Source organism: Acipenser ruthenus, chromosome 7 (assembly GCF_902713425.1).
Source record: "Acipenser ruthenus chromosome 7, fAciRut3.2 maternal haplotype, whole genome shotgun sequence".
Lineage (NCBI taxonomy): Eukaryota > Metazoa > Chordata > Actinopteri > Acipenseriformes > Acipenseridae > Acipenser > Acipenser ruthenus.
The window spans coordinates 50,278,532-50,305,681 of record NC_081195.1 but is presented as its reverse complement, the minus strand read 5'-3'; the positions used below and the strand labels follow the sequence as shown (position 1 = coordinate 50,305,681).

Genomic DNA, 27,150 nt, shown 5'->3' with positions numbered 1-27,150 from the left:
AACAATTTGAATAAATGGCTCAAATGTATCATGTTAATTGTATATCTGAATCATGCTGATTACTGTGAAATCTTAAGAGCTGCATTTGCAGTTACAAATAAACTAGAAATTGGGACATATCTGAATATGTTATTTGTCTGTGTTATTACACTTATACATTGTATTAAAATGAACATGGAGTGTTTGAATGAGGACACATGATTTCTGTTAAATGTAACATTGAACATAAAACCTCCTGTTTGAAACAGGATGTTCATCCCATTCTCTCTGCAGTATATAATGTTATGGAGAAAATATAAAGAAAATAATAAACAGCTTTCCAATATTTTATACCTTTTTTTGTTGGGGTTATTAAACATAATTACACTTTTTTTTCTAATATGTAAATAATAATAAACGTCAATGATAAAATTAAAATGCAACTCCAACCGAATGGTCATCTTTTTCTATACAGGGCAAACTACATAAAATGAAACTCAGATAGGATCCAAAATAACCTATTCCATAACCTATTCATATTCTGATTTACTTCTCAATCATAATAGTCAGCATAAAACGCCATTTTTGTTTATTTTTACAGGTATACAGCATATACTGTATGTGTGGGTGGATATACATTGTCATATAATGTGAGTTTTACAGCTGATACTTGAGGTTGTGTTGCTATGTTGTGAACAGATGAAGATGGCCTGTGGAATCTACCTGTTCTGTAATTTGTGTATTTCCAATGAAATGCAGCAACACCAGTTTGGAGCCTGGGATCGTTTTGCTAAGAGATCAACATTACCTTTTACTTTTTATGTATTATGGTTTGTTTTTTTTCATAACTACTTAATTTGTATGTCAAAATAAATTATATAATTGGACCATTCTAGCATAGCTTGCTTGTGTTCTGTGTCAGTTCTCAGAGATGAAGGTTATGCCATGGTCCCCACTGTAACTGTTGCTTGTACAGGCAGTAATTTTGAATTCTTATAGGGAGAACTCTATACCAACCATTTAGAGTGAGGTGTGTCTGAGGGAGATTTCCATGGTAAGTTTCTGGCTCTCCACTTCTTTTTCTTTGGACAACTGCACCCCCAATGTAATTCCCTGTTTTCCACCTGCCCCTAGAATTCAGTTGAAAGCAATTTAAAAGTGGCAGTTATTTAACATGATTTAGTGTCAGTCTGGTACAAATTTGGATTGCGTGTTGAGATATACAATACCAATTTGATATTGGAAAGAGATCGAGTTTAACAACCTGCTACGTATGGAAAGATGGCATAAAGCCTTGCTTTATTGGGACATGGGATTGAGATTTTATATTTCTGAAGTATTCAGTACATGCATATGGAGCTGTAATTTGAATATGTAACTCATTGTGGCTGCCTTGATACAGTGTAACAGGCAAACTTTTTTCCACTGTATCCTCTGGTCTTTAATGTTTAATGAAAAGTTCTTCTGCAAGATGTTATACCTAGCCAAACCTTTATCTATAAGAGCAATGGTCAAGGATAAAGAGAAATTACAAGATTCTTGTAAAAAAAACATTGCTGTTAATTATTAAAGATGAGATAGGGCACACAAAGGCATTTATAGATGGGTGCAATCATAAGGGACTCAGATTTCCCTTGGGTTTTCTTTGGGGTATACCTGAAAGGGAAATCACTTCAGGACTCTGGAAGTTGTTTTGTTCGTTACAGTCACAGGTGAGGATTGTTTCACAGATCTATACATGCTCGCTTGCTACTTGAGGTGTTATATAGATTATATTTGTACAATTATATTGCTAAACTAAATTTGTTATATAAATGTTTTCATATTTATTTCTGCCATAGACAGTGGTCATGGAATTTAATTTTACTAAAATATTTTGACATTATGAAACGATTTTAAAGAAGACAGTCTTGGTGATAGATGTAATGTACACATAGATTTTAAATTATTTCTTGATCAAAAAAAGAAATAACACAGGATAAAGGAGACACGCTTGGTGTATTGAAATGTATTCAAGTACTGAAGCACAGGACAGATGGGATGGAACTGAATTGTTAAAGAATTGCTAAATCTTTGAAATGTGATTATATTAATTGTGGGTCCCATAGCATTGCCAATTATATTATAATATACATGTGTTTTGGTAGACCACTAACATACTGTATACTACTGTATAGCACTTCTTATAATGTAGGGAACAACACATATTGTGTATTTTATCTTTGAATGAGCTGTCCATGTTGACAGTGTATCCAGTAGTTTTATGCATTGTGCAGTTTTGATAACAAACAAAACAGGAACTGTTACAAAAATAAGTTGAGTTTGTTTTCAAGTTCATCTTTCCCAAATTGATTTTTCACACTTTACTGCCAGCACTCTTTAGGTTTGTAAATAATGTAAATGACTATTGTGTTAGTTTGATAGCAACAGCCTATTTAATCTATTATTCAAGCTCATTTATCTTTGCATCACTGTCACAAAGACGGCCGGAGTGGGTGGTGTCAGACCAGAGCCAGGAAATAAATAAACAGAGAGATGTGGTTTGGTATAAGCTGGGCGCGTGATTGCGCTCAGCATTTAATAATTAAACAGAAAATAAAAGGTTTGAACACAAAACAGGACACGGCACTTGCGCCAAAATAAACAGACATACAAAACGACTAACACTAAACAAACGGTGCACGGACAGACAAACAGACACGGTGAGTACAAACAAAACACTTCTCTTGCACGCTTTTTCTTATTTTAACTCTCCTCTCTCTCTCTCACCCGTTCTCCTCTTCCGAACACCCAACCCCGACTGCATGCTACGTGTCTCTATATATACTGTTGTGCTGGGATTCAATTACTAATTAATTATTCACTTGAATCCCAGCACGTGAATTAATTCTGTGCAACCCCGTGCTCACATATTACATTTAACCAGCACGTGAAGTGATTTGTGCTCTCCTCGTGCCTAAATACAAATCTACACTTTTTAAATATACGTGAAACACAGACCCGTTTATATCCCGTGTACCAATCTCTATATACCAACATTAACACATGCACGCAACATACAACACATAACACACAAATGCACACAGGGGCGGGGCACATTGCCACAATCACCCATGTATTGTTAACCTTGGAGCCTGCATGAAGCTTTTTTACCTGGGTCATAAGTGATGATTCTTACACACAATACATAGGATAATAATATGTAGGACCAGAATTGAACCAAAATAATTTAAATCCTTAAAATAAAGTATATTGCTGTGCAACATGTTCTGAAATCAGTGAAAAAACTATTTTAAATGTAGTTCTGAGATTCAGGGTTTTTCTATACTTGTCATACTAAAGAGACTTTTCTTATGTCTTCTTGTAGTACAGTATCCTTAACTGGCTATATTTTTTAATAGCAGAGCGTTCGCTACAGAGGCATTTCAGAAGAAGAAATCACCAACTAACACTCTAAATGTCTCAGTATCCCTGAATTATTAGAACTTTATATACACGCAAAAGATGAGCCATCTGTTCCTCAAATGCACATTATTAATTTATCACGATTGATATTTGCATGCAATGCCTTTGCTGATATAATAATGCATATGCTAGAGGTTTGTTTTGGAGGAGGAAAAAAGAATGTATATTTCTATCACTTTTATATAACAGACCATCATAGCATGTGGAGTATCCTATGCGTTTGATTTCAAAACACTGTATAAAGTAGATGTTGTTGGAGAAATAACAAAGGGGTAAGCAGTTACATTCAAATAACTATTATAAATATTTCAGATATGAATCATATTCTGTACAAATAATTACCTTGCTGGGCCCCCGAACGTTATTCAGTTATGTTTTATGGTGCATTTCCTTTTTTTCAGATATCAGATGCCACTGGCACCTAGTTCAGAAGTTTTCCAGAGCAGTGCGATGGATGCCTTTTCCATGGCGATTGTTGGATTTGCTGTAGCCTTTTCTGTTGCCAAAGTATATTCTGTTAAGCATGACTATGTTATTGATGGCAATCAGGTAAGCTTTGAAATATGTGCTATTCTATTATAGTGTGATTTACATTCAGTATACCTAATGTGATTGACTGATCTCATTATTGCCTGTTTAAGCCATTAAACTAGTATATTAGGCAATATACTTTGAGTCAATATATCAGGCCATTGCTTTGCAAGGGCTAAACTAATTATTTTAGTGGTTCAGAGTTAATCTGTCATAAAAAAATTAGTATTATTAATTTCTTAGCAGACACCCTTATCCAGGGCGACTTACAATTGTTACAAGATATCACATTATTTTACATACAATTACCCATATATACAGGTGGGTTTTTACTGGAGCAATCTAGGTAAAGTACCTTGCTCAAGGGTACAACAGCAGTATCCCCCACTGGGGATTGAACCCACAACCCTCCGGTCCAGAGTCCAGAGCCCTAACCACTACTCCACACTGCTGCCCTATACTGGTAAGCTTTTGTACAACAAAACATGCTAGAGCCAAGTTTTCTGCATTTATATTTGATGTGCAAGTTGAAACAAAACTAAATAAAACAGTAAACAGACACCATGATTATCATGGTTTCACATCATTACAAAGTATGAAATAATGGTAAATCAAGTGTTATATATAGTTTGGAAATGGTGTAAAAGGGCAGTTGTATGCCTCAAACAATTGTGTTTTTATACTATAATCTGACTGACACATCAACCACATGTTTGTTTTTTGATACAGGAGTTAATAGCTTTTGGTGTCAGCAATATATTTTGTTCATCTTTCAAAGGATTTACAATTAGTACTTCCCTTTCAAGGAGCACTGTGCAGGGGAGCACTGTGCAGGAATGCACAGGGGGGAAAACACAGGTAACCTAAATAGTTTTTTTTTTGTTTTTTGTTTTTACATGTTTCACAAATATAAACATCAACTATACATAAACAAAACCCTACTTTCAACAATTACATAGCTTCAGTACCCAATACTAAGTCTTAAAAGTGGGATATGAGCTCTGCTGTATTGAGTTTTCTTTCATAGACTGTGGTAGCAGTCAGCCAGATGGAGTTATTTTTGCAGTGTTGACAGAGATTAAACCAATAGGGAAGTTGTTAATACAGTAACTATGACTATAATCTGACCAGTAGAATGTGTCTTAGTTAAACGTTTCTGTACAATAAGAAAAGATGTCTGGTTTTGACTAAAATAACAGCCAAGATCACCTTCACATGCTATATGCCAAATAATACAAATATATACAGTACAGTGAACCAAAGTCATGTTTTTGCAGATTGCTGGTCTGATTTCAGCTTTATTGGCAATGATAACCACAGTGGCAATTGGATTCCTTTTAGAACCACTTCAAAAGGTAAAGTTACAGTATTTTGATTTGTTTACTTACTGGCTTTTTGGTCCAGGAAATGTGTTATATTTTAAGAAAGTTACAATGTTGAAATTGATCAGGTATCTCACCATTATATCCCTGATTAGCTTTGAATTGTTCAAGTAGAATAATGTGAGAATTAGCATGTTAAAAATGAAAGGTATAATGCATGACATTGCTGCTTCATGTTACATCCTGCTTATATACTACTCTATAGAAAACTGCACACTTTGAGTAGGAAGCAATTTGTAAAATTGTACACAATATATTCTGAAAATGACAGTACTTCCTAAAAGACCAGCTTTATTGCTGGTTGTCAAGCATTCATTTTATTATTTAAATCCTACGATTCTAGCTCTGTATAATGACTCTAAATTATCTTTTTGCAGTCTGTTCTGAGTGCTTTGGTGGTGGTAAATTTGAAGGGGATGTTGATGCAAATGAGGGAGATCCCATATCTTTGGAGAAAGGACAGACCTGATTGTGTAAGTAGGGTGCTAGTGGTAACATGAAACTGGTACCTTCTGCAACCCAGATACACTCATAAATTTACAAATTGCTCTATTTAAGAACACGTTTTAAATAATATTTATATAGAGTAGATGGGTACACCACAGTTTAACAAATGACCCACTATCCAAAGCTGGTAGAGTTGTCATTAAATAATTTAAAGAGTTTTTACTGAATAAATGTAGAGTAACTCAAGTATTGCTATATCATATTGTATGTAATACAAATGTTCACTTAAATGTGGGGAATACGATGTACTGTAATGCAATTATGTGCAAACATGTTTTCTACAACCTTTTTTAGTAATCAGTAGGTGACATTTATTACATTTCTGGGAGTGTTATATACTTATATGAGTGGTACTACAATAGATTTTTGACTAGATATTACCGTCAGTAAGGTATTATGGGCTTTGTACCTATGTTTTCTGCACTACAACACAAAATGGAAACAATCAAAAATCCAAAAAGTGTTTCTTTCTCACAGGTGGTCTGGTTGGTGACTTTCATTGCTTCAGTGTTTCTTGGACTTGACCTGGGATTGGCAGTTGGTTTAGGAATTGAACTTGTGACAGTTATATTTAGAACGTAATTGTAAGTAAAAATTTAAACTGGGGATTATTGATGTGTCTGTTTTAAGATAATATAAGAACACAGATGACAATTTTGTTGAGAAGTTAGGTTAACCCTATGTTTGTGGTAAGTGATAAAGTCTGATTCATACTGTAAAAGAATCTTGCAGTAAAATCTGCTAATTGAATGTTTTCAGCCCACGCTGTTCTGTTCTGGCCAACATCAAGGGGACGGATGTTTACAGGGACAGAAAAGATTACATTAGTGTAAGTAATCTAACTATCTATCTTTCACAAAAAATACCTTTATATTTTTGGCTTGTTTTGTTTCCTGCATATACGCAGGATATGCTCTAAGACATGTGTACTCAAAGGCCAATTTGATATCAAAATTACAGCTGCTTTGTTTTTGCTGGAATTGGAACTCCCCAACAACCTGAGCTGTTGTACAGTCAGGGTAATGTGTACAGTGTAGAAATAACCAAAGTACAAAATTACTATGCCACAAGACCAATCCTGTGTGTTGTCCAAATCACTGGCCTACTTTACCTTTAAAATAAGTTATTTGGCACATACATGGTATTTATGGAGCTTAGAATCTCCAAGGAGAAAGGGAAAATAAAGTAATAAACAGCACACTAAGTATTTCAAAGAACAATAGCTTGATGGACAATGAGTAAGCGCATCTGGTCTGTGAAGTATTTTTAACACAACCCTCTAATATATATCTATTCTTCCTTAAAGTACTAATATAACTTATTCAGACTTGCATTCATATATTTTGTATATACAGATATTTCTAATTAATATAAGTCTGAATAAGTTATAATATATATATATATATATAACTTCTTTATTTCTCTCCTAGATCTATGAGCCTGAAGGAGTAAAGATCTTTAGATGCCCATCACCAATTTTCTTTGCCAACATTGAATTCTTCAGAGAAAAGCTAATTGCTGCCGTAAGCTACTTTCCTTATTGGGGTGCTTTATTTATTCATGTTTTTTACCATTTCTCTTTTTTAAAAGCTACTAGCCACACCAGTTTTGCCATAATAAAGCCTCCATCTTTAAAACAGTAATGATTGCTTGTACAGTGTTACCTACAGTGACACCTGCTGGTAAAGTTGGGTACTGCTTTTGTATGTAGAGAACTATTTAAGATTAAAATCAAGTTATTTATTGCTGGCTTGGAAGTAGCAAGTTTGTACTTATGGCAAGCCAAATTATCATTTAGAGATATCTCTAAATATTTGAAGATATCTCTAAATCATTTCCAGATATCTGTAAATATTTGAAGATATCTCTAAATCATTTTAAGATATCTAAAATACATTTAGAGATATCTCAAAATGATTTACAGATATCTTTAAATGGAGCTTTAAATGAGATATCTAAAATGCATTTTTAGATATCCTTAAATAATTTAAAGATATCTCTAAATGTTTTTGAAATATCTTTAAATACTTTTCAGATATCTTTAAATAATGTAGAGGTATCTCTAAATAACGTCCTATTCATTTTAAGATATCTCTAAATCGTTTAAAGATATCTGTAAATCATTTGAAAATATCTTCAAATAACTTCCAGTTTATTTAGAGATATCTCTAAATCATTTACAGATATCTCAAAATAACTTCCTGTTCATTTAGAGATATCTCTAAATCATTTAAAGATATCTTCAAATGAACAGGAAGCTATTTCAAGATATCTCAAAATGACTTCCTGTGAAAATGCTCTATGTTTTCAATTGACTTCCTGTCCATTTAAAGATATCTTCAAATGAACAGGAAGTTATTTGAAGATATCTTCAAATGATTTAGAGATATCTCTAAATGAACAGGAAGTTATTTGAAGATATCTTCAAATGATTTACAGATATATTTAAATGAACAGGAAGTTATTTAGAGATATCTTTAAAACCCTCATTTTATGATATCTCTAAATGACAGTTTGGCTTACCATGCTAGCACAATCCATATGGTTTCCATAGTATTTAAAGATATCTGTAAATCAATTTGAGATAACTTTATTTCATTTTTAGATCTCAAATTGATATAGAGATATCTTTAAATTAATTTTAGATATCTTAAAAACTGCACAATTAAAGATATCTGGAATTCAATTTGAGATATCTTGAAATGTTTTACAGATATCTCTAAATATTTCAATGCAATTAGAGATATCTCTAAATGATAATTTGGATTGCCATATGTACTTGCATATCAAATACACTAAAGCTTAACTTATCAAGAACCAGAATAGAAACAGATAGCATGGGATTTGATTAAGTGTGAAACAATGTTCACACTCATTGGCCTGGTAAAGCGATGCACTGCACCGTAGCATTTTCCAAAAGACAAAAGGTTTTCTTTTATATCTGTTCAGGTGGGATTTAATCCACTGAGAATCTTACGAAAGCGTAACAAGGCCTTAAGGAAAATCAAGACGCTTTTAAAGAAAGGAGAGCTGCAGATAACATCAGTAAGTTCTACATTGCACTTCTTATGATCTCAACTTTGAACTCTAGTAAAGTAGCTGTAAAAGGTACTTAAAACAAAAGTTCTTATCGATGCCATTTGGTGACGAGGACATTAAATTATAAAACAGCTAGAAGTGAGGTCATTTAGATTTTATTCTCCTGTATGAACTAAAGTGGCAATGACAGTATGTTAAATCTAGACTAAGCAAATGGTTAGTAATTTATAGTTCCCCGATGATGAATTTTCTAAACTTTGATAGCTATATATTTTTTGACAGTAAAAGACCACAATGGATAACATTGTTTCCCGTGTTGACCTTGATACATCCATTTTTGAACTACTTGGTGTACGTTAAGTAATTGAATAAATAGTGTCACATAGAGAGTAGTGGTAAAGGCACTGTACAATGACAAGTGAAGATAGTCTGTTTACTTGAATTGTGTTTCTTCCTGTACAGAACGGTTTCTTTTGCGTAGGTCCTGGAGCTGGTGATGTTTCAGAAGATGAGTGGAACACTGAGGAACTTGACCAGCCCACTAACTTTGAGGATTTGCCTGTTCAGATCAATTGGAATGCTGAACTCCCAGTCACCATTCAGGTCCCCAAGATTGATTTGCATAGCATCATCCTTGACTTCGGAGCTGTATCGTTCGTGGATATCTCAGCCTTGAAGGGGCTCAAAGCGGTAATATACATTTCCATTTTGATTTCCAATTAATGATTGGTTTAGAATGACCGCTTTGTAATTTAGGAAAAAATGTTTCTCTTTTTTTTGTTTTTTTTCAGAGGTTTAGGGGAAACCATGCTGCCTGTATGTTATGGCAACTGTCCATATTAATGCTTGTCAACACTGCTTGTCAAAGTACAGTTTCATTCTATAATTAGTCAAGAGTACTTTGTTGTTACAAATATAACATAGTTTCTATAGTATATTGACTAAAACCTGTAAATTTTTTATAGTCATTGAAAGAATTAATCAGGATCGACGTGGAGGTCTACATTGTTGGGTGTGACTGTAAGTACCATTACTTTGAGTTATACAGCAATCCATAAAAGAAGCTAAGAGTCTTATTCAGAACACTTACATTGATATATATATATATATATATATATATATATATATATATATATATATATATATACACACACACACACACATTTGCTCACCAAAAAGGTGTAGAACTATAAATACAGCAGTGTGGAGTAGTGGTTAGGGCTCTGGACCGGAGGGTCGTGGGTTCAATCCCCAGTGGAGGACACTGCTGTTGTACCCTTGAGCAAGGTACTTTACATAGATTGCTCCAGTAAAAACCCACCTGTATATATGGGTAATTGTATCTAAAATAATGTGATATCTTGTAACAATTGTAAGTCGTCCTGGATAAGGGCGTCTGCTAATAAATAAATAATAATAATAATAACTTGTTAGCATACATTCAGATCATTCAGGTTAGTTTTTTATGAGGGAGTGTAGGTGATCTATGCAATAGAAGTGAACTGGTGAAATGTATAGGCATTTAAAAGACTCTTCATTATTGCAGGTAATGTTCTTGAAAAACTAGAACAATGTTCATTCTTTGATGATGAAATAAAGAGCTCCATCTTTTACCTGACCCATCATGATGCCATGCTGCACATTTTACAGTAGCACCCTGACTGCCACGAGGAGTTAAATCCAGCAAAGGTGTGTACCTTCACCAACTACATCTGGTTACAGTACACTCTGCTTTTAGACACAGAACACAAAATCGAATCTGAAAAAGATAATATGGGAAAGTTTAACTCTTTGTTGTCTAATATAAGCAATGAATAGTGGAGACTGAAGTGGAGATAACACAAAGGTGTTAAAAAGAGGTCAACATTATATTATGGATACCTCTTGCTGAATCATCGCAATGTGATTTTGTTTAGGTGTATCTGTACCATATTAACAAAGCATTCACTCATGTGCTATTTATTTGTTTGCTTTAGTCATTTAATATAAATAATTGTATTGCCTTTGTAACTCCCTAGATGTCAGAACAATTTATGAAACCCTGTCATACAGTAACTGTTGTAGAAACTGAATAAACAGCAAACGTTTCAATGCAGGTTGATGACCACACGGTTCAACATGCTGGGGGTGGAAATTTGAGAAACAGGGAGAATGTGGTGAGTTATTCAAGTGGCCCACTACAGTTTTGAGACCTGATCATTTTTTGCTTCAGTTACTGATGACATTTTGGTTGCATTTACAGGGTCCAAATTCTGAGAAAAAAATGTAAACGTCTGAAGGAAATCTGGGGTGTTCATCAACCTGAAAATGAATGCTATTCCATTTGTACTTTCAAATGGATGTGATAATTTGAATATATCCACAAGAACAGCTGCTTGTTATCAGGTAGAAAACAATGACTAGGTATTTATCAGAGACAAAACAAAAACAAAAAAAAAATAATGGTAACAGGGTTAGCCATGTTGTGTAACTATTTTGACTCCTAGCTCAAGCTACAGCATGCTTTCATTTGTTGATTAAATGTCCTTCAGATGAAATGTAAAAGGAGCTCCTATTGTGACTCTGCAGCAGCAGTTATTGATGCATAGTTCACCTCCTAGTCTCTGTAAGTCACTTTGGACAAAAGCATCTACTAAATAATAATAATAATAATAATAATGCAAAACCATTTTTGTTTCATTTGAGTAAATTAAGTAAGTTTGCTAAAATATTGGTAAAAGTTTCAATAAATGTGTGTAGATAGAAAGATAGATAGATAGATAGAATTGGCCTGTCTAAAACAGAAAAGCAAATATCTAGGTTTGTCAGCGATATCTGCTGATGTTAATATTAAACTTAACTAATCTTGACTCTGACTGCTGACTTTCTAATCAAATACTTTAAATTCCTTCCTCGATCAATGACTTGAAACCAACACATTGGCCTAAAAGTTTGATTTTATTGGAAATTTTTTTTTTAAAAAGGCAAACAATGGATACAGTATATAAAAGGGTGATCATGCTTAAAAGCTGAATTCACAAATATGTCAGTGCAACCCTCCATCCATCTGGACCTACACCCACCCTATTATTATTATTATATTATTATTATTTATTTCTTAGCAGACGCCCTTATCCAGGGCGACTTACACTCGGAAACAAAAATACATTTCAAGTACAAGTATTAATACAATTAAGAGCAAGATAAAATACAATGACTTCCGTTCTAGTACATGACAATGACAACTATTCACATGCAAACATGTTGACATTGTACTGACTGCCTCCCTATACTCCCATATTGTGATGATCTGGTCAGAGGTAACTAAACAGAAGGGAAAAATGTAGTTGTTAGATTTTTGCCTGAGGAGTTTCCATAACAATAAAAATCATGGTCAGCATTTGAAATGATTAGGAGACACTAGCACTAGAAAGTGCAGTACATTGCCAAGTACATACAAGATCCCCTCACGCGGATGTATATTGACTTTACATGTGTTTCATTAGCCTATAAACACAAACCGTTTTATTAAATGCTGGCATTTTCCTTCAACAATTTCGATATCACTTCAACTTCAGTGTGAAGGTCCCAGCTACGGAAAGTACCAGCCACAATGTTTTACAATATATCTAGAGCAGCGGAAAACTGAACACCTGTTTGTCAATAAAGACATAGAATGTGTATTTTACTTAAGCTTTTTTTTTTTTTTTTTTTTTTAAACCGTTTTTGATTATTTCCTTAAAAAGTATGCTTTTTATTCTTTTGTTCTTTGAGGAGTTTAAAGATATTACTTTTGGTGTGGAGCTCTCTAGCAGGTTTAAAGGGATCAGAGAATGCTTTTAAGGAAAATTGCACATGTTCTATTAATTGAGATGCAATTTAGAAATGTAAAATATTCCACACATACACATCCATATCATTGAAACATGGATTTGCTTTCACAAACCAAATTACACTTTCTCCTATTCATTTTCCTCTGAAATGGAAAATGAATGGTCTTAAGTTTTGTTCATACAATCCTGCTGCAGTCAGCATAAACACAACATATACTTTCTTAAAAAGACATTGCAATTCTGAAGGTATAGCCTGTATTATAAATAGCATCCACAACTATTAAACACTCATTGCTGCTGAATTAATACTAAAAAGCTAAATGTTTCAACTGGAAGTATTTCAATGTCTTCATTATAAATAGCAAAGAAACTGCAGTCTTGATTCGATCATTTAAATACTTGTTTGTGAAACCCGACACATTACTAAATCAGAACGACACCATCTTGTAACCAGATAGATCCATATTAGTTATTATTATTAAACAATTTAGTCATGCTTCAAATGCAGTACATTAGGAAGTCCATAAATGTGGCTTTTATCCAGCATCTTAATAAGAACTGAAGGCCAGAAATCAGACATACCTCAAGGATGGAGAGAATACAAGCTTTGCATATTACTTTGAGTCATTCCAGATTTTTACTAGCCATGTTAGCTACATTGTACAATTAAACTCAAGAGAGTGGTCATAATGGAATGTGACAATGAAAACCTTGTTAAATTTCAACAGCAACATTCAACACAAATGCCCAACCCTCAATAAAAATAAATGATTATTTTATTAACAAACATTTACATTGTTTGGTTATAACTTTGAAATCCACATTTAAGTACTTGAGTGGAAGTATTCATATAAAGGTCAATACACGTACGCAAACATATATACATACACACACACACACACACACAAAGGGCGATTAGAAAGTAAGTTTACCACATAAACGCACCATATCATTGATGTGGTACTTTTTAATCACCCTGTATATTGAAAAAAAAAACAAAAAAACAGCATCAGCACCATATTTTCACATTTTCAAATTTATTAATACAGGATAACAAAACAAAATCTTCAGATTAACACCATTTGTAAGAAAATTCAGTACAGTATACGTTGTTATTCTAGGAGGTAATATTGATAATGTGAAGTCTGGGATACAATCTGCCTGGTGAAAAGGGTATTTATCAAAATGAGACCAAATGTTTTAGGCATTATGCATGAAGTCAGACACAGCACTTTCAAGAGTTATGGTAGTCCGTAACAGCTAATTAACCTTTTTTTAGACTTCCAATATAAAAAAATAATAATAATTAAAAGCTGTTCTTAAACAATGTTCAATCAATTATGACTTAGCCACCCACACACAGCCACCTACATTCTTCTATTTATTCATATATTACTGGTAGTATGGCCGGTATCTTGACTGATCTGGGTGGTGTTGTCCAGGTATTTGACCCTGAGGAGGCGGGCCCTGCATTCTAGGAGGGGGAGGTCCCCGGGGAGCAGGCCATATGCCTGGACTCAGTCCTCCTGGTTGGGTGAAAGGAGGGCTTAGAGTTCCTTGATCTTCAGAGAACTGCTGCATGGAGCTGGGGTTGTAATGACGTGGGGGAGGCGCGTTGACAGGTGGGCCGCCATGCTGGGGAGGGGGTGGGCCGGGCGGGGGGTGGTTCATGTATGGTGGCATCTGGTTGATTATGTGTCCTGGGGGAGGGGTGATGGGTGGTGGCGCAGATGACATGGGTGGTGGTGGAGCTTGGCTGTAGACCATGTGAGGAGTCCCCGAGGCCTGGGGTGGGTGCTGCATGGGGTGGTTGATGGGTGGAGGAGGAGGTGGGGGTGGGCCATAGTGCTGCTGCGGGGCTATCATGTGATGAGGGTGTGACACAACAGGCTGGCCCTGATACTCATTGGGGTGGTGATGCTGAGCTGGGCCTGGGCCGGGGGGTGGGGGCTCACGGCCACCAGAACCTGCAGAGTCATCCTGAATGGGGACGGTGATGAGGTTGCTGTGCTTACGCGTGGTGACGGTGGAGATGCGGAAGGTCTCCTGGCCCACGGAGCGCGGGGGCCCCAGGGCAGTCATGTCCGAGGAAGAGGGAGGAGGTTGCGCCCCTCGAAGGTCCTCGTGAGGCTGGCTGTAGTGCTCATGACTCACATGCTGCATCGGGGGTGGTGGGATCAGGACATGCGGCTTGGGGCCCCCCAGGTGGGTGAGGTGATGCTTGTCTGGTGGCAGCAGGAAGCGCTCACTCAGCTCTGAGGGCGGAGGCCCTGCTAAGGCTGGGAGGTGCAGGGGGTCCCCCTGGGGGCGTCCTGCCACTGGCTTCCCTCCTCTCATGTGCCGGTGGTTGATGTGTGCCTGCAGGTCCCTCTGAGACAGGTAGGTTCGTTTGCAGCCTTGCACGATGCTGCACATGAAGAGAGATCCTCGCAGGCACTGCTCAATACGCTGGACTGGGTCATTGCAGCTGTAAAGAGATAAACTGTCCTTAGGATTTAGTGAGGGATATTAACAACATCCAAATTATTACATTGTCTTTAACTTACTGGTTTAGCTACACACCTGGTTTAAGAGATATTGATCTTTGTCTGTTGCTGCAAACACCAATTTCATCTATGTTATAGATGGTCTTCAGTTTTAATTGACAATTTGATAACACCAACGAAAACATTTGTTTTTATAAATACTTATTAAAAACAGAATTAACCAACAAATAAATTACATCTGGAGTAAATAACACACACCTGATTATGTACCAGGTTTCTTTTACTACTAAAACACTTTATTAATTTTTTTTACTGTAAATGTTACTGTATGGTATAAATTGACCCCTTCCAATGAACATAAATAAATGAAGTCACTCACCCAGGGCACATTTTATCACACTTCTTCTCGTAGATAACAGCACATTCATAACAGAAAACGTGTTTACATGGAATCTGTGAATACAAACAGGCAAAAGAACTCAGATTTCTACTTAAACCTTCGTCAGCAACAAACAATTTTAAAATGAACATCTCATGACTCTTTGAAGATCATGGAATTTCCTTATATGCGAGTAAACTTTAATCCCTTACTTTTATTTGGATATCAAGAACATCCTTTTCGGGAAACAGGAGAAATCCTTCTTTAAAGTGCATGTGGTATTTTTTTTTGGGTGCATTTGAACCCCTTTCCACCTTTAGAGGGTGGCGAAAATTATATGTCTTTCATATTCGCAATAACACAGTACCAACGCAAGCTAGTGCTGGCAGACAAAACCAATATTACAATTTCACAATGATAAAAGCATCAAACCGCGTGTCTACGTTTGTACATAAAAAATTTCAAGGACTGTGTGCGATAGGAGAGAGAGACGAGTAAGATAGGAGGGCTATCTTTATTTTAGCTTTTTAGGACAGTGGGACGAGTGGCGACTGCTAGTCTGCTAGGGACCAGGTAAGAGGGTAGACATGTTTTTTGTCCGCTGCAAGGCGCCTTCATATTCAGGCACACATTACTGTCAATTTTGTTATTTATATATAGTTAATTTCTCATTTTTGTAGGGTTTACAATAGCGAGCAAGTGGCACTTACTACAAAATATGCAGAATAGAAAGTGTTTAACAAAATGTTAATTTTAAAATAATTCCTGAAGTTCGAAATTGTGTTTGGTAAATAAAAAATATATATTTATAAAAACTAGATGGTTTTTCTTTAAAATTTAAGTGCATTTGTGCCCCATTCTGCCTTCCGTGTGAGCTCAATGTTTGCCGCTGACAAAGGCTTAAGTCCTTACAATATATAGTACATCCCATTCATCACAGGAGTTTGGGTGTAATAATTGACTTACCATGCGTCCGTATATCTTTATAGGAAGACCGCATTTGTCACAGAAATGAACAGGTGTGTCATCTTTTTCTCCAATCAAATTTATCTACAAGAACAAAATGAATTCAAGTTTAATTAAAGCACACAACATACTGTAGTCCTACTAATAGTGTTGCAGGTCTCAAACAGTTTTGTATTAAAGCTTTGTAAGAAATGAATTATTATGGGCAGTCAATAAAATGTACCTTACAATCCCAGAATATTTTAATTGGAAATCTTCTTTTTCCTCCAAACATTTCTCCACCTTTGCACTCATACCGCTCTTCCTCATTGTAACCAAAACCTTCTGTAAGAAAATAAGAAATTAAGGACTAAGAGAGGTGAAAAATAAAATAAATGCAAACAGTGTAAAACAGCAATACAGAATGTACCGTATGTGTGTGTGTGTGAATATATACAGTGTTTGCTTCAGGACTTGCAGATTGAGGGGGAAACATTTTAGGGGGACATTTTCTTCAGTGAGGGGGTCAATATGTCAGTCTCTCTGCGTGCTCATTGGAAAAGACAATAACAATCAATCTGTTCATGTTTATTTGTTCAATCTATCTGTTAAACTCCAAACTTATTTACCACGACACCACTGATAGTAATGTCTGATAAAAAGCGTAGTGGGATACTGTCCTACTTTTCTGTCACCAACAAAAAGCCTTGCTTATACTATGAAACATACTACTCTAATTATTATTTGTTCATTTGCCTGACGCCTTTATCCAAGATGACTTACAGGGTTTACTAGAGGTTTTTTAAGAGTCTAGGAGTATCCTGAAGGGGATGTGAGGTTCGACGACTCTGCTACCCCAGTCCATTTTGTCACGGCACGCCACTGATGTGCATGTTTGTTATATAATTTCATGAGACCTTTTATTTAGTTAATATATGTTTGAAACACTATATTAAAGTTAAGAAAAGTTATATTTATTTTGGGTTCGTGACCACTGATTTCTATACACAATATATAGAAATTACAAAAGCAAATGTAAAAAAAATAAAAGAATATTAATGTATTTAACTTTTACTCATTATATACTGTGGGAAGAGGGATATCATTTTTGTTTCTATCCTAGTATGTGCTGACCGTGATTTTGCTTCCACATATGCTTCAAGTTCTTATCTGCTTGTGGGTCTGGGGTTTCGTGCCTAGTAATTGTTGGTAGTTGCATTCAGACCTTTGCCTAGCCATGTTATGTAATTTTAAATTTTGAACAATCAGTTTTTTTTTTTTTAATCAGGTAAAACCTTTCACTGGTAAATCCATCTGTGAGCAGGAGGATGCTGGGAAATGTAGTTCTGAGAGGTCCATGCCGGTACATGTGACGCCATCGAGGCAGGGAATGCAATTTAAAAGTTTTAAAAAAGTGGTCAAAATGTAAAAAAAAAAAAAAAATAATAATTAAAACACACACACCTTACATAAACAGTCGTAGCAACACATGGGAATAATGTGATATCTTGTAACAATTGTAAGTCGCCCTGGATAAGGGCGCTAAGAAATAAATAATAATAATAATAAATAAAAATAATCATAATAATAATAATAATAAAATGGCAAGTGATGTGTGGGATTAACATAAAAACCAACAACAAAGTGATGCTTCAGATTTGGCAAGTGAGGGATACAGCTGCAGGTAATGCACATCACTCGAAAATCACATCACACTTATTAGATGATTGATTAACCTATTACGTTTGACCTGTTGTCAGAGCAATAACATTTTTATTTTTTTAATCTTCCAAAACACCAGATGTTTGACTCCAGTTTATTGTAGACAGTCTTGGGCAGTTGAGCAGGGCTGCTGTATGTTTTAAAATGAGAAACAGTTTGATTTTATTATAGAAATACATGAAAAAAACTTAAGTGCTATTTCCTATATTTTGCATATGATAAACCAAATATTGTTAGGAAAATTAGCAATGCGGCCACCAGTAAGTGTTCAGGCACAGGAAATTGGCAGAAGAAACCGAGCCTGTCAAAGACTTTTATTTAGGCTTAAAAAAACCTGTTTGGCAACAGTAAGAAATGCACCTGCGGCACGCCTCTCAAAGATGGCACGGTGGATATGCACTTGTTTATTTTCCCCTCTGTTTACTGTCATGCCATGTATTTAAATTAGAAACTTTTCATTTACTTTTAAACACATTGGAGCTAGAACATGCATATTTAAACACTGTGCTACACTTTTAATCAGGCGCTTAGTAAGATGCTTATACAACATAAGAGCTTTCGTTACTTAACTTGAGTGCTTGCTGCGCAGTAATTGTCAGAACATTTTCTAGTTTTAATAAAATTAAAATTAATAACATGCTGTTTTAATAGCATTACAGTGAGATTTGTATAATTATTTGTTTGCAAGATGTTTGAATACTGGTCAGGAAATGATATTTGCTTTCTATTTTTATTATTAATGGCAATCAAACGTTGTATCATATTAAGTAGTTATTTCTGAGATGTATTAGTTGATTGGTGCAAGTGCAGTGTTGCAACGTTTTCGTTACTGTATGTAAAGTGTGATTGGATAGTAAGATTTTCTGACCATTTAAACAACCCCCCACCAATGGCCCCCTATGGTTTGGACATTTCCTTATCTGGCCCGCCAGAGAATGGAATTGAGTACCACTATTCTACACCTACACTACACCCTGCTGGAGGAAATGATTCTGATTCAGTACTGTCTTCTACGCTATCCTTCGCTGCACTGTCATTTATGCTTTAGTGATCTTTGCGAGTCTTGCAAGATCTGTTAAATAAAATAATTTATAATAGGACTAACAATTAATCGCAGACATTTGTTTGTAAAACTGGTCAATTTCCGTTTACCCTGTAAACCTGTATGTAAAGCTAAGTAATCTGATCTTCTGTGCAAGTAGTCAGAAAAAAAAATTACAAGACACAAAGCGATGAACTTCCATTTCATAACAGGCAAGGTATTAAAAGGTAAAAAAAAAAAATTACAAGAAAAAAACGTATGATTTTTAAAAAATTAAATACATCACATAAGATCGATTTCAATAAAGCGCTCCGGCTACATACATTGCATCCATATCAAGTAAATTATTGGGGACCCTTACCTCAGCTATGTTACGCTTTCTTATATTTTTCCACAAGAAAAAAAAAAAACCACGAAATTCTCCGATAACAAAAAATGTTCTCTGATAAAAAAATTTTTATCAAAAATGTATCACTATTTACTAAATCTCTAGATTGACTTAATTCAAAGAATTCTGAACCGATAAGACACCCAACAATCTGAGGGTGGGTCCAGAATGTTGGGTAAGCAACACTAATCTGTGCAGCTAGGCAACACAGGCTAATAATGTTATAAAACTAACTATCTAGTAAAGTGTATATAGTGATGTTAGCTATAAATTCATCAGCAAAAACACCTTTTCAGCATTAATTCTGTCCCAGTGACTTCCATGTTATAATTTTGCTGTTTAAATGTTTTCTTATCAGTGTTATCTGCCCAAGAGCAGTTCTCTTACCTTCATCCACATTCTGTGGTTTGGAAGGTATTCGGTTCATGATTCTTGGAGGCCGGGCGGTGGGTTTGTTTCTGATGACTTGCTTGTTGATCAGCTTTAAAGGAATTCGCCTGCGAACATCAGGGCCACCCAAAGATCCAGACCCATCTGTACCTTGCAAATCATTGTCTGCAAAAATAAACAAACAAAAAAGCTTGTCAGGACTAGTCTCATGAAATAAATTAATTTTAAAAAGGCAAATGCATCACCAATATCAAGTAACAGTACAAACACCAAATCACAGCTTGTCAATGAAAAAAAGAGTTAAAGAAATCCACAGTACTGCGGCTTATTTTAAAAATCAAAAGCTTTATTTACAGCTTTCAGTAACTGACATGTATTAAATAACTTTCCAAAAATGCAAGACATTATAAAATACCAAAAAGTAATGTTCTTAGCCCAGTAAGTGCCATTGTTCTCATTCTTTTGAGAGTTTCTGAAGTGTTTTTAATCGACATCTACCTGTTATTTTAATTCTCTAACTATATTGTTATGATAACTTACTCCAATTGCATTAATTAAAATCACGTATCAAATTACATAAATACAGCTTGTGTTTTAAAGACTGTAATTTGGTACTTAATGGGTTAAGGGTAGAAATAGAACAGTAACAGATACATTCTTAGCCTGTGTAAACTGCATTCGAATCATAAAAAAAGTCAGAATGAGTCAATTATTCTCATCATAAATGCAAATCCAGATCATTAAAAAAAACGCTGTGATAAGAACGTGGCAAATTAAACCAAAGAACAAGTGACTTGTACTTTCCCACCCATAACAATAATGCTGTTACGACTGCAAAACACAATAATGACTGCCGCATTCTCTATAAATCAACAAGTTCTACAGCCTTCTGAGCATAGTTGTAAATAATATCGCCATGACTTGTGTATGCTCGTATTAGAGCAGCAAAAACACAGCAGAACACATGCACTTTACAACAAGTAAATATGCCCTTCCTCCTTTTCGAATTCAATATGAGGATGCGTTGAGGGAGACTATACACAAGGCCGCAACAGTTCAATGTAACATTTATGCAGCGTTGCGTCTAGATTCGATATTGTTCAATGTATCTCGGTTCTACACAAATACGATGTGTATTCCTTTGTTTTGTTAATATGTATTATTTTGACAATAAACATATGTTAAAAGAGGAGAAAGTCTCCCTCCTTACCATTCTGGTCCATGACTTGGAGCACTGCACTTTGGGAGCGGAAGTGAGGGATTTAGGTAGGGCTATCACAGGAAGAGTACAACAATCACATGGGTTAACAAAATATACTGCATCAACAGGCGTCTGTGTAGCCTGCAGAGCAGGGATAGGAATACATATGTGTGTGTGTGTGTGTCTGTTAAAGATGATACAAGCAATCGTGCTATCCCACGATTCAGTGCGTGTAATCACTACAGGTGCCATTGTTGGAGCCCACTCAGATGTGGCGGGTAATACAAAGCATTAGACAGGCAGCAGAAGAAACGGACTTTTCTCTAATTTCTAATTTTGTAAGATAATTTAAGAGCCAACCTATGATTATGTAATTCTGTCATGTTATGTATATGTGTTTCTTGAATTTGTTTTACATCGTTGTGTCTAATAAATAGACATCACAGTTCTGTTTGATCGTACTGTAATCAGTAATAATTTCATAGACAGATTATTTAGGCACTTACGACACTATGGGCCTGAGTTTCAGAAGGGGCATTTTAATAGAGAAATAGACGTCGCCAATGCATTTTGAACCTGCAATAGGGGCAGGTTCGTTTCTTCTCGCAAAGCCCTTTGCGACTCCTGCTTATGACTGATTTAATTCAAACGACAATTATTTATTTTTTATAATTGTGATGTATTTAAAAGGTGCTATCAGTTAGGATTTTACGTGCTCAGATAACGACACATGGATTAATATTATAGATGTTCTATATTGTAGCAACGAAACTCAGAAAGATCCAGAGGAATGAAAATCAATGTGTATCCTCTGTTCCACAGTTCAAGCCAGTTACCTCTTAGGGTGACTTGTACGGTGAGAGGCAAGAAGGGGTAATGTGATGAGGCTAGCTATCAGATTTTCCCCCCAAACCTGTGTTAGCACAAAGTCCAGTGTAGTGCTCCCTGACAGTAATCATGGAATGGTCAACTAAACCAACTGAATCACCTTGAAGACACAAATAAATGCCATCCTCAGTGCCCATGGTGGTCTTTAACCCGATTGACAGTCATCTAGATCTTTGATGGCAAATGCTGACTGTCAGTAGGATTATTCGTATATAATTTGTTTTTCATGCAGGTGTCCTTGGACATGAATCAAAGGTTACGGTGAGTGTTAACTATTCTCTTAATTAATAATAGTTTGAGTAACCATGTCCTGAGCAATAGTTATTGCGAGACAAGGACTACTTATGATGCAGTTAACTCTTAACATCATGTTGGGTTTTACCAAAGGCATGAAAGATTGACTTCATATTGCCACCTTTTCCCTCGCTCATACCTCTTACTAAATATTTTGGGATGACTGAATAGATAGTCATCAAAATATTTGAATGAGAAGGCCATGTCACAACTGCAGCCATTCCCATTTGTGAGCTGGGCTTCTCATTAAAATCTTTAGTGGTATTTTAAATAGACAATTCGTATTTAGAAGATGTTATTTACTCAATATCTTGGTATCCCTGAATAGGTAGTTGTCCCCTCTTCAAAAATAGGTATAAGATTTTATGAAGCAAGATATGGCAAAAGTACAGTGACACCCTGAATGTTCACTGTAGGTATGGTGTTCTTTTCTTTGAAAGCTTCATTTTTTCGTCTGTGAACATAGAGCTGATGTGACTTGCCAAAAAGCTCCAGTTTTGACTCATCTGTCCAAAGGACATTCTCCCAGAAGGATTGTGGCTTGTCAATGTGCATTTTAGCAAATTCCAGTCTGGCTTTTTTTATGTGTTTCTTTCAAAAGTGGAGTCCTCCTGGGTCTTCTTCCATGAAGCCTACTTTCGCTCAAAAAGCGACGGATGGTGCGATCAGAAACTGACGTACCTTCACCTTGGAGTTCAGCTTGTATCTCTTTGGCAGTTATCCTTGGTTCTTTTTCTACCATTCGCACTATCCTTCTGTTCACTCTGGGGTCGATTTTCCTCTTGCGGCCGCGCCCAGGGAGGTTAGCTACAGTTCCATGGACCTTAAACTTCTTAATAATATTTGCAACTGTTGTCACAGGAACATCAAGCTGCTTGGAGATGGTCTTGTAGCCTTTACCTTTACCATGCTTGTCTATTATTTTCTTTCTGATCTCCACAGACAACTCTCTCCTTTGCTTTCTCTGGTCCATGTTCAGTGTGGTGCACACAATGATACCAAACAGCACAGTGACTACTTTTCTCCATTTAAATAGGCTGAATGACTGATTACAAGATTGGAGACATGTGTGATACTAATTAAAGAAACTAATTAGTTTGAAATATCACTATAATCCAATTATTTATTATCTTTTCTAAGGGGTACCAACAAATGTGTCCAGGCCATTTTAGAATATCTTTGTAGAATAAGCAATAATTCATCTCTTTTCACAGGTTCTTTGCTTTATTCTATGACATACCAAAGGCATGCAAGTATACATGATAAAATAGCTTTTAATTTCATCACTTTTCAGGAGGAATGAAGCATTATTTCAATGAGCTGTAAGGGTACAAACAAATTTGAGCACGTCTGTATATATATATATATATATATATATATATATATATATATATATATATATATATATATATATATATATATATATATATATATACAGTGCCTTGCAAAAGTATTCAGACCCCTGACAAATTCTCTCATATTACTGAATTACAAATGGTACATTGAATAACACACCACATAAAACACAACATACGCACAGGAGCGGGGCACCCCACCACACAAACCTATATGTTAATGACACAAATTCAGTTTTTAGGTAATTTCAGGATTTCAGTCAATGGACATGTGGGATTGAAAGGTAGTAAAGACAGAGAAAAAAAAAAACAGACATGTTTCAGGAGAAATGGAGAAAGAAGAGAAGATACATTTAATATAACATAATAATAAAGCAAGCACATCAGGACAAAGAGAACAAAGTAAAGTTAGATAGCTCATTTTAATGTAGCTTAATTTTTATAATGCACTGTATATATATATATATATATATATATATATATATATATATATATATATATATATATATATATATATGACACACGTGTGTGTGTGTGTGTGTGTGTGTGTGTGTCTGTACACAGGAAATTGGTCTACACAACAGTGAACCCTCAACTGTTATGGTGTTCCTGAAGTTTGTAATCCTAAATCTACACAATAGGTGTTAGTACAAAGTCTTTCAATACCCTTTTACCTGTATAAAGAAATGCTTTTAATAGTTTAGCTACATTTTTATTGACATACAGTATAAAGTATTAAATAATCACAGAGTAGTGCTTTGCCAATGTATGTATGTATCCTCCATTCTCACTCCCAGCTGAATGAACCTGCTTGCAGAGGGACAATGAAACAGGTTTTGTGAGAATGTCCTCATGAACAGGGTCTGTTGCAGTAGAAAGTGTTTTTTTTTTTTACACAAAAGATCAGTAAAAAGGTAGATCGGTCACAATATTTTTTCTTACACCTATAAATTAGATTTTTGTAAATCTTAATAAATTTCAACAGGAATAGAAAATGTGTGTTTTTATTTGAAATAAAAAATGTAGTTTAAAATATAATTATGTTCTCAGGCTGTCAGATATGGCTGGCCCAATTAGGCTGGAGGTGCAATGCTGATTACAGTGTCTGGTTCACCAAAAAATTATATTTACATGGCCTCTATTTGAACAGGCCTGTCACTCACATTTCAGCTCTCTGTGTATCCGTATGTGCTTATCACACTGGCTGGGATTTTGACAAATCTCAATAGATTGCCAAGTTTTAGATTTCAAATGTCTTTGACATCATTTAATTTGACAGTAGTTAAGGCCTCTTTTAAACCAGAACCAGTCTTAACCACTTTCAGTTATTATTATTAGTTTATTTAGCAGATGCCTTTATCCAAGGCGATTTACAGAGACTAGGGTGTGTGAACTATGCATCAGCTGCAGAGTCACTTACAACTACGTCTCACCCGAAAGACAGAGCACAAGGAGGTTAAGTGACATGCTCAGGGTCACACAATGAGTCAGTGACTGAGGTGGGATTTGAACCGGGGACCTCCTGGTTACAAGCCTGTTTCTTTAATGTGCATTATGTGTTTCATTATTGCAGAGAACAATCGCATCATCACCATAAATTCATAGCCAAAGTTATTGTGGGGGCTACTTATTTCCAATATAACCGATACACCTGGTTTAATAGTACAAAGTTGAGGATATCCAGTGAATAATGTATTCACTACCCAAAGATGCCATCTAGTGGATAGACTTAGTAGTACATTTATTATTATTATTATTATTATTATTATTTATTTGTTAGATGCCCTTATCCAGGGCGACTTACAATTGTTACAAGATATCAGATTATTTTTACATACAATTACCCATTTATACAGTTGGGTTTTTACTGGAGCAATCTTGGTAAAGTACCTTGCTCAAGGGTACAGCAGCAGTGTCCCCCACCTGGGATTGAACCCACAACCCTCTGGTCAAGAGACCAGAGCCCTAACCACTACTCCAGTACATGCTGTACGGTATTTTTCTTACAGTGTTCTTTTTTTAATATTAAAGTATATGTTTGTATATCATAAGTGTACTCCTTCTTCACCCTTTAAATCCATTTTTGATGTTTGGGTGTATTTTGATGATTACAGTGGCAGCTCTATATACCTGCTCTTTTTCATGTTGTTTATTATTGAATTTTTTACATGACTGTACAACAAGGGGCACAAAAAAATCTTCTTTGTGGTGAAATAGGCCAGTTGTATTTAAAACCACCAGTGTTTAGATTATTGAAATTCACTGCAATATCTGTACTGTATTTCCTGATATGCATTGGTGTTGAACACTTACATCAACATTGGTTTCACTTTCTGGAATGTGCACTTTTATCTTGAAATCAGACCTGCACCATAGGAGAGATGGTACACATACAGTTGTTACAAAACATATTTCCCCTGTGACTGTGCCTTCAAGTAGCACACAGATTCAGTCTGAAAGGTTGTTTCTCTTTTTCAGTAGTATAGTGACTAAATTAATCAGCAGAACTACCAATAATAATAATAATAATAATAATAATAATAATAATAATAATAATAATAAAAAGAAATTTGAACATAGACCCTAGAACCTGGAACACTGAAGCCAACAGTGCCGTATTATTATTTATTATTATTTATTATTATTTATTATTTATATATTATTTTTCTAAATGTTTGTGAATATGTCATTCCAATAGTATTATAAATTATAAATACTGTGGCATTTTTAGTAGAAAATATCTTTCTGATATCTCTACCCTAAACTCTCTCGACTCTCCTGTTTGGAACTTTCTAGGATTGGAAAATAATAATCAGATGTAAATCATGAGAATATGAATTAGCTTGTTACAAAACTGTAAAATGTTATTAATAACAATTACAAAACAAAAAAACAAACAAACACACCTATATCTGTAAATAATATAAGATTAAACAAATTTCCTAAAGTTTTCCCCAGGTGAAATCCTAAAGAAAAACCCAGTTGCAGTAAACATGAAACCTTATAAAAAAAAAAAAAAAAAAAATCGTTTGTTTGCTTTCCCCAAAGGTAGGGCTGCAAGGAAACAAGCATGATTCCTCCCACATTCACATTTTATTCCAGAACACCTCGACACACCTACAACTAGCTGCTGTAGTGCAGTAGGTGGGTGCGGCTGCTTCAGAACATGGTGTCGTCACAGTCAGAAACGAAGCAGGGTTGGGCATAGTTAGTACATGGATGGGGGGCCTCCATGGAAAATCAAGTGTTACAGACAGTGATGCTGATGGGTAGTTTTAGATTAAACAATGCCAGGGCATAGTGCTAGAGGGTGTACCAGGTGTGCTGTCCTGAAAGATATAGGAA

The 27,150-nt window shown here is 35.3% G+C and overlaps 1 protein-coding gene and 1 pseudogene across 2 annotated transcripts; one reads left to right on the top strand and one right to left on the bottom strand.

Annotated features, from left to right (window-relative positions):
* Nucleotides 1-1,581: 1,581 nt before the first annotated feature.
* On the top strand, nt 1,582-11,571 carry LOC131737612 (chloride anion exchanger-like; annotated as a pseudogene).
* Nucleotides 11,572-13,733: 2,162 nt separating this feature from the next.
* Nucleotides 13,734-21,441, bottom strand: LOC117415032 (E3 ubiquitin-protein ligase Hakai-like). 2 transcript variants are annotated; one of them, XM_034024941.2, is made up of 6 exons: nt 21,278-21,441; nt 20,065-20,232; nt 16,770-16,870; nt 16,547-16,630; nt 15,581-15,654; nt 13,734-15,197 (listed from the first exon to the last, which is right to left on the bottom strand). In XM_034024941.2, the coding sequence occupies exons 1-6, from the start codon at nt 21,288-21,290 to the stop codon at nt 14,108-14,110; spliced, it is 1,530 nt and encodes a 509-aa protein (XP_033880832.1). In that variant the 5' UTR covers nt 21,291-21,441; the 3' UTR covers nt 13,734-14,107. The 2 variants fall into 2 exon arrangements, with proteins under 2 accessions (XP_033880832.1, XP_033880833.1); XM_034024942.2 differs by having other exon boundaries at nt 13,734-15,182.
* Between the last annotated feature and the right edge of the window lie 5,709 nt (nt 21,442-27,150).

Coding starts and splice junctions, on each gene's coding strand:
- LOC117415032 (XM_034024941.2), bottom strand. Junction 16,631..16,769: donor AAATATTCTGGGATTGTAAG/GTACATTTTATT, acceptor TTGTTCTTGTAG/ATAAATTTGATTGGAGAAAA. Junction 15,198..15,580: donor TGTGATAAAATGTGCCCTGG/GTGAGTGACTTC, acceptor TCCTAAGGACAG/TTTATCTCTTTACAGCTGCA.